General features: G+C 46.0%; 1 protein-coding gene across 1 annotated transcript; it reads left to right on the forward strand.

The window, feature by feature from the left end:
• Positions 1–5,120: 5,120 nt before the first annotated feature.
• Positions 5,121–8,668, forward strand: AMER3 (APC membrane recruitment protein 3). Its single transcript, XM_036458659.1, has one exon. The coding sequence runs from the start codon at positions 5,133–5,135 to the stop codon at positions 7,524–7,526; it is 2,394 nt and encodes a 797-aa protein (XP_036314552.1). The 5' UTR covers positions 5,121–5,132; the 3' UTR covers positions 7,527–8,668.
• Positions 8,669–12,246: the final 3,578 nt, after the last annotated feature.

Below are 12,246 nucleotides of genomic sequence, written 5' to 3' on the forward strand. Positions count from 1 at the left end.
CCCCTCATCATTTGCCTGGTGGTCTTCAGCTATCTTTTAGATCTTGGTTTAAATAATACATACTTGAATCAGAATTGATTAAGTAAGTACATAGTGTGGTTCCTGTTTTCATGGAATATGCAAGCTCATTTTAGAGGTGAAAGACTCAATCCAGGGTCTTGGTATCATAGAGACCTATCTTAGAAAATGGTGTGCATAAACTGTAGAATTAAAAATTCCAGACCCAATATTCTATTTAGGAAACTTAGATGTAACTATATGGCTAAGATGTCTCAAAAAACATAAATACTTCATTTAAATAAGTAGCAGCTCTAGTTACTACAATTGGAGTCTGGAACCTTTGAGAAATTTTCATCATCATTGGGGAGTGTGAAGATCAAGCAAGCCCCAGAGTGAGGCTCCAGTGATGACTGAGTGCTATAGACAAGAAGACACCAAGCTAGGGGAGGGACAGGTCTATTTTCTCTTTTGGGGATGGACTTGGCACATAGCTTAATCCTGGTCTCCACTGATAGGACCTTTTAGCTAGAACAGTGGTCGGCAAACTGTGGCTCGTGAGCTACATGCACTCTTTGGTCCCTTGAGCTTTTAGTAAAGGTCAGCTTAAGAATACCCTAATTAAGTTAATAACAATGTACCTACCTATATAGTTTAAGTTTAAAAAATTTGACTCTCAAAAGAAATTTCAATCATTGTACTATTGATATTTGGCTCTGTTGACTAATGAGTTTGCCGACCACTGAGCTAGAGGATTACAAAGCAGAATGTGCATTTTTGCAGCTGAGAACCTGGTCATATTTGGCCTCTGCCATCAGGCAGTGACAGTGCTAGCATCTGGCTATCCAGATAAATCCCACTCTGACCCTGAAACTGTCATGGAAGGTGACTGCTCAGCCTGTTTCCATTTGGGTAGTGAGCCCTCTGACATCTCAGAAAGTTCCCACCCAAAGAGTCATGCTCTGATAAAATATTATAATGTGGAAACTGACTGGACTGAATTTCATATGATTGCTCCAGAATTTTGCAAGTTTCTGGTTAATTGTTGTGGATCTTAGTGCTTATAATCATATCTTGCAAAATGTTAAATTAACTCGGAAAACAGTGAACAATATTAGTGACTGAGTCCAGTGTTCTAAAGCAATGACATTTACTTTGATCTATCATTTTCCAAGTTCAGAGGGCAGTGACATTTCCAACTGCTCATGATTTTAAATCAGTTAACATTTCCAATAATAAACCAGTAATTTTATTTATAGAGATCAATAGCAAATGAATCATCTTAATTCTTGTGATTGCAAAATTCTGCACAGAGTGAAATAATTTTATCATGCCTTGAAATTATTTCCAAGAGTAAGGTAATGAAAACATTTTTCTAAAACAGAAAAGAATAAATTTAATATATATGTCATAATATCTCCAAAATTTCTTGCCACAGAAATTATACTGTCTTCAATTACAATTTTTCTAAATTTGTGTTAGGTACATTTTTGTTTTAATCTTAATTTTTATTATGCTTTTAAAAATCTCTTATGAAACCACATTTATTATTCCACTTTTAGATTTGCCATCAAGGGGGACTTTCAGCTCTTCTACCTAATAAAAGAGTAATATGCAAATTAACCACCACTCCACTACACTCACAAGCCATGCCCACCAGCTACACCCATCAGCCAATTAGAGTGATATGCAAATAAACCCAACCAAGATGGCTACAGCCACAGAGAGCAGGAGGGAGGCTTGGGTTTGCCAGGCAACGAAGGAAGCCAAGCTTCCCACCTGCCCTTGCCTGCCTAGGCCTCCACTCAAGGCTACAAATTTTCAAATATAGAAGGTAAACAAATCCAAACAGAAATGGCTACCAGCCACGGAGTGAGCAGGAGGCTTGGCTCCGCTCCAGGTTACAAAGTTTCAATTGTATAAAGTAAATAAATTCCAGATACCAGGGCCTCTGCTTGGGTCTCCAGGGGGCGTGGTTGGCCTGAAAACCACCACAAGCTCCTCACTCAGGCTGCCCCAACCCCCAAAGGAACCCCCACCCTGATCTGGGACACCCTTCAGGGCAAACCAACTGTCTCTACTCCCCCTCCACCCCCCACCCCAGTGCTCCAGGCCTCTATCCTATCTAATAAAAGAGTAATATGCAGATTGACCATCACTCCAACACACAATATGGTTGCCCCCATGTGGTCAAAGATCCTGCCCCCAGGTGGACACAAGATGGCCACCACAAGATGGCCAGCAGGGGAGGGCACTTGGGAAGCACCAGCCTGCAAGGGAGGGCAGTTGGAGGCGATCAACCCTGTAGGGGATGGCAGTTAGGGGTAACCAGGCAGGCAGAGGAGGGAAGTTGAGGGCAAGCAGGCTGGCAGGAGAGCAGTTAGACATCAATCAGGGTGGCATGGGAGTGGTTAAGGGGTGATCAGGCTGGCAGGCAGAAGCAGTTAGGGGCAATCAGGAAGGCAGGCAAGTGAATAGTTGGGAGCCAGTAGTCCTAAATTGTGAGAGGGATGTCCCAGATTGGAGAGGGTGCAGGCTGGGCTGAGGGACACACACACACACACACACACACACACACACACACACAGATCCATGCATGAATTTCATGCACCGAGCCTCTAGTTTTTTCATAAAATATCTAACATTGTTAAGAGCATAGGTTCTTATCCTAGCTCTATCACTTACCACTCGATTCTGTGTGACCCGGGCCAATCCATTGGCTTTTCTGGACCTTAATTTCTTGTTTATAAAATAGGGTTATACTACTGTGCCTCTTATAAAGTTATGGGACAAGTATTCTGCCTAGTTAAGTAAATGTAACCAAGACTCAGATTGGTCCTCAGACCCTAAAACTCAGTTAATAACAACTATGCTCTGTGCAACTACCCCACCCTCCCACCCCCAGAGCTGAGGGAGGTCTTATCTAGGCCACAAAAGATTTGGGGGGATCAGAAATGGGGTCTACAGGTACAGAGTGGGAAAGGTTTGGGTACATGCGACACCTGGCAGGTAGCAGAAAGCAGTAAGTAGCTTGAAGCACTGTCCTGCTGAACAGGATGTGCCCACCAAGAGCTGAACTCTAGCTAATCCCAAGGCCAGGTTCTGTGGCATTCCCAGGCATAGTGCCTCCTCTTTTTCTAATCCTTCAGTTAAAAGTGTCCTGCTGCAGGAGAGGAAGCACTGTTTTGGGTGGGAAGTAGAGTTGAGAACTCCAGTGAATCTCTGCAATGCCAGTTTTGCCACACCTCCTCATCCTTTTTGGCTTTAATGTTATCTACTGGGCTGTGAGGCAGCTCCTGTTCCTGCCTCTGGCTCCTCATGTTAAAGCATTGGACCTGGGGTTGACTCTGGCCAGCTTATAGCTGTCAAAACAGCTCTCTGGAGATAGCTATGAGGCTTCCTTGTCAGTGAGTGTGAAAGGTATGCAAGCTGACAGAGCCTTATGCTTTTACACTTGCTTCATTCCTCTTTCACAAGCTGTGGCCTGAGAGGAAGTGAATTCAAGTGCTCTCTATGGAGCAGGAAAGAAAGTCAAAGAAACCAGCCCAAAATTCTCTTCTCTGATCTCTCTCTGGCCAGAATGACAGAGGCCCAACCTGTAGATTACTCACTGCCATGGGGTAGGACTGAGCATGTGAAGTGGGCGCCTGTGAGGGTGCTGGGGGGAGTTTGGATGGTTCTCAAGTCTTCCCTTCTTTTGGTGTGATCTTGTGGGTCTCCAAATAAACCCTAAAGGTAACATATTTAAAACTAAACCCTTTCTTCTCTCCCTCAACCAGCGCTTAGCACAGGCCCTTTCCCCATCTTCACTCAATTCTCCATTTTCTTGCCTTTCCTCACTTCTCATTATTCCCTTCTCTTGGCATCAATCTAAGCCTCAGTGTTTATAACTTATGGCTTGCCTCTTTTTCTGTATTCAGTTGCTGAACCCTAGTGTTTCTTTCTTTGAAAAAACCATATAATTTGACATCTATTTTTCATGCTTATGACTATAACCTCCACCTGGACCTTATCTCTATACAGTCAGCCCATTTTAGCTGTCTCTTTTGAGACCTCTTTGTTCAGAGCCTCCCTCTTAATTTATTCTGTCCCTACTCACATGAATGGTATAGACTACCAACTTCTTTATGCATTGCTTTCACTCATTCATTCAGAAGACTTTCATACTTCTTTGTTGATCTCAGGGTAAGGCCAAACCCTCAGCTGTGTGAATATAATCAACTTGGTAGCTATTTCACCGCCTTCTCAGTTCCACATCCTGGACAGACATCAACAAGAGATCTCAGCACCTTTGCCCACTGAACTCAGCATGGGCATCAGAAACCTTACCTGGATGGCATTCCAGGCATCAATATATTTCAGTTAAGCTTTGAACAAAAAGTGACACATACCTACTTTTTCAGCAATGATTTTCTGTGTCTATCCAATCTGCCTGTTCCTGATCTTATGCTTGCCTCCTCTCTTTGGCTTTCTACCATGATACTCTCTGTCATCTCAGTGATCAAGCTCTGCATGCACCATCAGATGCTTGACTGTGCCTTGTCTGATGGCATCTGATTGAGTCTTGCCTCCTCAAACAGATGCAACAGTCCTAGAGGACAGTATATGTGCCTTTCCCTCTGGCTGATGGTTGACTCTATCCAATCCAGGGAGCAGGCTTGAGTTTCCCTTTGAGCTTTGTCTCTTAGACATAGGCAGCAACTTTTTTATTTAATTATCAGCTCCATTCACAGGACCATGATACAAATACAAGGACCAAAATACTTCCCTACAAGTATGTGGTGCTATATGTAGAGTGCCTGGGCCTAGAAATGGGAGTCTGACTTGGCCAGACATCTCTGAGAGGATGCTTGGGTGAGTCAAGAGATCACAAATGCAAGAGCACCAGACACTTCTGCAATCATTTTGGGAACTACAATTACCTTTAATCATGTGACTTAACTTCTCTCAGCATTAGTTGTCTATAAAAGCTAGATAAGTAAGCATGGATGGGCTGCTCCTATCTCCCTCTCTATCACCTTCAAGGAGGATCCAAGCTTAGATGTGAGAGTTCAGCTCCAACACCACTGTGGGCTAAAACCATGGTTACTAAGTGCCTCATGCTTTCCTCCACAACAGCTAACGGCACTGGAAGCATGGAACTAAAGAGAGGAAAGACTTTCATCAAATCCAGCCTTCACATTTCTCATGAGAAGTACCCAGGCCCAGCAGCAGCTGCCCCAGCCTGGGACGATGCAGACCCCTCGTCAGTCTCACCTGGAGGACAGCAGCAGATCCATGGTGAGAGAACCCCCCAAGCCAGTCCCAATACCCATGGATATAACATATGCTCCAAAAGGGGGGCACAGCCAGAGCCTGAGGGTGGCGCCACAGACCTCTGTGGTGCAACCTTCAAATTGGTATGGAAGAGCAAGACTCACAACAGTGTGCCTGGGGCTGGCAGGATGGTTGCAGCCACAAAGCAACTGATAGGCAGCACAAGCTTCCCAGGGCCCTCTGGCAGCCAGCACATCATTGATTACCGCCATTTTGTGCCCCAAATGCCTTTTGTGCCAGCCGTGGCCAAGAGCATCCCAAGAAAGAGGATTTCCCTGAAAGGACCCAAGAAGTACTTTCAGAACCTATTCAACATTCATAGAAACAAGACTGAGAACTTGGCCTCACTGGCAATTAAAGGAAAGAGCCTGCCTTCCCCCAGAATCCTGTCAGAGGCAGGAGCGCAGCGAGGCAAAGCCTTCTTCCCCTTGGGCGAGGGACTGGGGCTGGATGGCTTGTGCCAGGACCTATCTGACAGTGAGTTCCTGCCTGACTCCTCTTTTGACTTCTGCAGGGCCCTGTGTGAGGACGTGGCTTCACTCAAGAGCTTTGACTCACTCACAGGCTGTGGAGAGATCTTTGCGGATGAAAGCTCAGTGCCATTTTTGGAGCTGAATGAGGACATGGAGAGCTCAGCCAAGTCATCACAGGCCCTTGAGAGCAAGGATTCTAGTGGCCCCTTCCAGGGCAGCATGGAAAAGCTGGTGTCTTCTGCCCAGGATGACATATCTGACTTTACCAAATTCTGGGATAGCGTGAGTCACTCTGTGAGGCATCAACAGCACACCTTACTGGGCCCATGTCTGGAACGTCCTCAAGGAACGGATACAGTTCAGCCTGGGCTTGATTCAGCTGGGCTCATTGAGTTCCCTCTGTGTCCCTGCATGGATCTCCTCAGTGGTTCCAAAGCCAGCTCCAAATATATAGGCACCACTAGGAGTGAGCAGCCAGCGTCTGTGTCCACGAGTAATGAGGGCTACTACGATGCCTTTTCACTTTGCCTTGAGGAGAATAGGAAGGAAGTCCTGAACCCAGGCACCCCTGCAACTGATTTCCCTCAGGAGAGTTATAGTGGAGATGCCCTCTATGAGCTTTTCTGTGACCCCAGTGAGGACCCTGTTGGCCTTGATGATGACCTGTACATGTCTGAGAGTCTCTCAGTGCCAGCACTGGGAATGCCATTGTCTATTTGCAGCTTTCACATGGGGGCAGAGGAGAACTTGGCTCTAGGACCAAGCCCAGACCTGCTCAGCCAGTGTTTCTTGCAGAGCTCCTGGAAGGGCAAGGAGGGCCTGCTGAAGCTCTGTGACACAGAGCTCAACATCACCATGGGTATTGTCAACTGGCTTCGCCATAGTCCTGAGTTCCATGCTCCTCCTATCTCAACCCCTGAGGATCCTGCAACCCCATTCAGGAGATTTGTGGAGAATTTGGGAGCTGACTCTGAGAAGAAAGGCCCAGGTCTACTGAAGCTGGAGGTCAGAAGGGCCCATGCTTCAAATGCAGGTGGGATCACAGTCAGCTTAAAACCTAGTAGGCAGGATCTGTGGGTACATTCAAGTATCAAGGGCCTGCTTGCTGGAGAGAGCAAGGTCTTAGCAGGGCCTGAACAGGAAATAAGCTCTATGTACAGGGACCCATCTCTGAAGTGTGTTCAGGTCTCAGGGGAAGAAGGGACACCAAGTTGCTACGAAGGTTTGTTCTCCTCTTTGGGATCTGCAATATCCATGATGACAGGCACTTCTAGCAAAAACAAGGTCAAAACCAAGATCATTAACCCCTTTTCCTGGCCCCACTCCCAGGAGCTCAGGGCCCCTGGGAAGATGGGGTGTTTTCGAGATCAGCGGAGAACAGGTCTTAGAAAAAGTACCCTGGATATAGAGTCCTCTCTGAAAGGTTGTGTAGCCCAGGTTGCAGCCCTACAGATCCACCCAGACTGCAAGTTCTATTCTGTGCAGCCTCCAAGGCAGGACATGAGCTATAGGCTCTGTAGACAGTCTCAGGCCAGGGACATAACTGTTTTGCAGCAGAAACAGTCTAACAGCTTTCCTGGAGTGGCTGCTGTCTGTAGCCTGCCCCCCTTAACCAGTCCACTCCACAGCGCACAGGATCAGAAGTGCCCAGGCCTTTTCCTGGACATAAGCCAGCTCAGGATGGAGCCCACCAGGCTGGATGCCCAGGCCCATGCCTCAATGGAGGAGCAATACTTGTAGCTCAGCTTGAGGGCCAGAAAGCAGGTGGCACCTAAGAGTCAGTTGAACTTGTAGTGCTCTTGGCCCTGCTACCTGGCTGAGCCCTTGGAGCCACCTGTCAGGACTTATGAGCCTCACTTAATTGTAGCCAATATGAGAGGGTTTCCTCTTCAAGTACCCAGAAATCTGTTGCATCTTCCTAACTCACAGAGGCTTCCTCTGCAACCAACCAGAAATAGAGGCCTCAAAGTCAGCCAATGTGGAACTCCTATTGCAGGATGGCCTTGTAGTCAGGAGCTGCATCTTTGTGGCTACATTCAAAAGAACCCAAGATGAAAACCTCCATCCTTTGTTCTTGATATGAGAACTGTGTTTGGGAGAGATGGGTTGACAGGTCTCAGCCAAGTAGGGCAGGGCATTTTATTGTTGAGGCAGAACCCACAAGCTCATCCAGACCAGGTACTGACAGCCTAAAACCAAGGAAAGCTGGGAAGCTGCCAGTACTTTCAAAATGTGTCTCACTGATTTCCTACGAGGAAATAGTCTATTCCCAGTGTTGGCTGTGAAGTGGCTACACCTGGCTTCTCCTTATACAGCATGCCAGAGAGGAGCTCAGGCCTGAAACTAATGGGAAGGACACATCCATATTGTTAATGGGAAGTGGAGGAGCCAATAAATTTGCATAAGGGTTGAGAATAATAAATGAATGAGTGTGGGGTCCAAGATTCAGATGTGAGACATTGAGAGCTGGTGACAGGCAAGATACAGGGCCACAGATGAGCTTTGGAGTACCCTCTGACCCCACCCCAGTCTGCTCTCTGTTCCCAGAACAAGCAGCCATGAAATATTGGGAGCCTCAAAGGACTTTCCATGAAAATAAGAATCAGCTTCATCTCATCAAGAGCCTTGAACAAGCAGATACTATATATTTCTGTGCAATATAGCCACCTCTCTCTGGCCAAAAATCACCCCATAAAAACAATAATTTCCCCCAACTTGCACTCTTTAAATGGGAGCCATGGACAGAATAATGTTTGGGAAGAACTGATTGATTTTCCACATCTCTTTCACTTGGGCCCATCAGCATCCTTGCCTCCCTCTTCAGGAAAATTTACCTTTAAATGGGACTGGATCTCTGTCCCCTTCTCCCAAAGCCACAACACATCTATAGCACCAAACATTCAGAATAGGGAGAGAAAAGATGACCCACGTCCTCATCAAGAAGAGGCATCTATTCTGTCCACTGTTGGGACATGAGATTTAGTGGAAGACTGCCTATCAAGCTTCTCTGTGATTAGACCCCACCTTGCTGACACACCACAGTAAGACATTAAGGATGGGATGCCACAGCCTGCCTATGCCATTATTTCTACAGGAGAGGTCAGCACTGAGATATGTAGTCTGCCAGCTGACCACAAGCTGTGCCTCTCCAGATTGTCTGAGGCTTTGTTTCAGATGAGAAAATGCTCTGCAGCCCTCTGTACAAAGTGCTTGCTGGGGTTGACTGTGCACAGGATGCAGGTGGCATGTTGTAGGCTCTAAAACTTATAACAAGGTTCCTAAGCAGGCCCACCCAAACCTGAACACTGAAGTAAGTCACAATGATCCCTTCTCTCAAGCCTGCCACAGATGACCTCAACAGTGTTATTGGGCCTGGCTACATCAATAATGAATCCTTCACCTCGTCCCTGCATCAGCCTAAGTTCAGTTATCGTCCTCAGTGCTCAGACATGGAAATCAAGGACAGGGTGCATGTTACTTGCTCCTGGATGCACATAGCTAGAGAGTAGGGTTGATGGGATTTGAGTCCCAACCACTGGCTCCAAAGGCCAGCTCTTCACCAGACTCCAGAACTACTCTCACTGAGCTCTTGCAGTGAAAGTCTCTTCTCTCTTCTCTCTTCTCTCTCTCTCTCTCTCTCTCTCTCTCTCTCTCTCTCTCTCTCCTCCCCCTCCTCCTCTCCCTCTTTCTCCTCCTCCTCCTCCTCCTCCTCCTCCTCCTCCTTCTTCTTCTTCTTCTTCTTCTTCTTCTTCTTCTTCTTCTTCTTCTTCTTCTTCTCTCTATTTATTGTGTAAAGTTTTACCTATAATCTTCTTTTTCACTGATTGACCCCTCCCCCAGCCATTTCCACCCTGGACAAGCCCCCACAGCCCCAGTGTCTGTGTCTATTGATCATGCTAATATGCATGCATACAAGTCCTTTGGTTGCTCTCTAAACACCCTCTCCCTCCCTCCCCCACCACCATCATTTGTCTCTGGATCTATTTTGTTCATCAAATTATGTTGATCATGTGATATTGAATGTCTCTTTCAAAGACTTCACTTCTCTTTTCTTCAAGGGCACAGATGTCTGCGCACACTCTGAGTGCCAGCCTGTGTCTCCCTGTAATTAGACTTAAACACCAGGGACAAAAGATGCCTTTCAATCAGTCATAGCCCTGTCGTTTTGTATGCACCTGAGCAAAGCAGATGTTCAGTAAATAGTTGTGGAAAGAATAAAGTATAAAAAGGCTGCATATGGTTTTCTGACTTTTTATTGATTATGAGGCATGTGTCTGCTAAGAAGAGTTAAGGTTTTATCTTGACAGAAATACTAATGAAGCATTTCCTTAAAGTTACACAGACTGATGACTCTCACCGGCAAGGAAGAGCATAGGGACCAGGCCTAAACTGGCAGACAGACAATCCTCTCACAATCCAGGACAGCTGGCTCCTAACCACTCACCTGCCTGCCTGTCTGATTGCCCTTAACTGCTCTGCTTGTCAGCCAGATCACCCCTAACTGCTCCCTTGTTGGCCTGATTAATACCTAACTGCTCCCCTGTTGGCCTGATTAACACCTAGGTGCTCCCCTGCCTGTCCAATCATCCCCAACTGCCCTTCCCTGTCAGTCTGATCACCCCTAACTGCCTCTGCCTGCCTGATCACCCCTAACTGCCCTCCCCTGCTGGCCTGATCTTGCCCCCAACTGCCCTCCCCTGCAGTGCTGACCTCACCCCCAACTTCCCTCCTCTGCTGGCCAATTTGGTTCTGATTGGTTGAGATTCCTATGCCAGTCAGCCCAGCAAAAGCTCCACCTTTTAGGCAGCCATTGGCTCCTCACAATTGACCCATATTTGGTTCTGATTAGTCAGTTTCTATGCCAGTCAGCATCTCTGGGCCTATCAACAGGGCCTGATCAGAAAGGCAGGGCTGGTCAGCAGCCCTGATAGAGGCCTGGAGAGAAATGGAGGCACAGCTGCTGGCCAGGCCTAGAAAGAAAGCGATAGAGAGGCAAGTGCAGACAGATCAGACCCTGCTTCTCTCTTCAGGCCTCTCTCTGGGCCTGATTCACAGCCCCCTCAGCTGTCAGTGCTGAGTCACTGTGCCTGCAGCCACAGCAGTCAGCGGCTGGGTTGACTTCCAGTTGATGGAGCCTCCCAGTAGTTGTGGATGTGCTTGACCCAGGGTTTTTATATATTACGGTTGTCTCTTAGTAAAAAATCCAAAACACCACAAAGTGCTGAACCTCTTCTCCCTGGGTGTGTCCTCAGACCCTTTCTATGCCTATGGCATAAACATATGCCTGAACTTTAATTTTTTTTACTATGCAGCAGCTTGCAGACATTTTCTTAGCAGACACCAGTAGCAGGCAGTTTCTCTCTTCTCTCGAATAACTGCACAATAGTCTCCTATAGGTAGCAATTAATTTTAAAACTCTCCTGTAGATGAATATTCAAGTTATTTCCCATTTTGTTGTTATAAACAATGCTTCTCTTACTCTTTTAGTCTCCTAAATGCTCTCTATTAAAGCCTTCTTTAAAACTATAGAATGAAACTTACCTCAATAATGAAAAGATGAGTTAAAAAAAGAAGAAGAACCGTGCATTCTGCTATCCTGCTTTCATGTCCTTACTCCACTGCCCAGTTGTCCTAAGGCCCTAATGTCAATGGTCTTGGATCCAGGCTGATACAGACACACATCCATAGTTCAGAGGGGAAAGGTGTTTTGTTTTAAATAACTTGTAAAACCTTAGATGTTGTCATTCCCATTATTACAATAAGAAAAATCTGGACAAGTTAAATATCTATGACTTTTCTTGACCTGTCAGAAGTTGTAGGGCAAACAATTTCTCTGAATTCTGGACATACAAGCACATCTAGAGAAAAACAATAACCAAGACCTGGAGCAGAAACCTCAAGATACCAAAAATTGGTAGGAACAGTTAGAGAGTAATTTTGACAAATTGTTTCTTGCTAAGTAAGATTCTGAGGGTGGGGAGCAGGATAGTAAAAGGTAAGCCTATACTTTTATAGGCTTTTCCTCCAGGAATCACACTAGTTTTTAGGGTGAGGGTAGAAAAATATCTCCTCATGGGCCTGGCAGAGGGAAAGCAAAAGTAGCCATGTAAAACTCTTCAGACCCTTCTTTCTAACAGGTCTATTCTGAGAATCTTCTCCAACTGAAGGAAGGAACAATGCTCCCCAGCCTTCCCATCTCACATAATGTAATAACTAAATATTATAGGTAAGCAAGCAAGTGAGAGTCAAATAGTATATAATTTCAAAAAAAAAACAGGCTGGAAATGGTAGGCCAGAAGGGACTAGGGCTTCTAAAAATTTAACCCTACTCCCAAGGCACAGGCTTTCAAAAGACTGAAACCTAAGTAGAATCTTAGAATATAATAGAATAACCCTCCCCTTCTTACCCCACTCACTCACCCTATCAACACAAATAAACCTCCAGTAATTCTAATAGTAG

Source organism: Pipistrellus kuhlii, unplaced genomic scaffold (genome assembly GCF_014108245.1).
Source record: "Pipistrellus kuhlii isolate mPipKuh1 unplaced genomic scaffold, mPipKuh1.p scaffold_m20_p_3, whole genome shotgun sequence".
NCBI lineage: Eukaryota > Metazoa > Chordata > Mammalia > Chiroptera > Vespertilionidae > Pipistrellus > Pipistrellus kuhlii.

Excerpts from the sequence above, each read along its gene's own strand:
- AMER3 (XM_036458659.1), top strand. The coding sequence starts at position 5,133 with ATGGAACTAAAGAGAGGAAAGACTTTCATCAAATCCAGCCTTCACATT.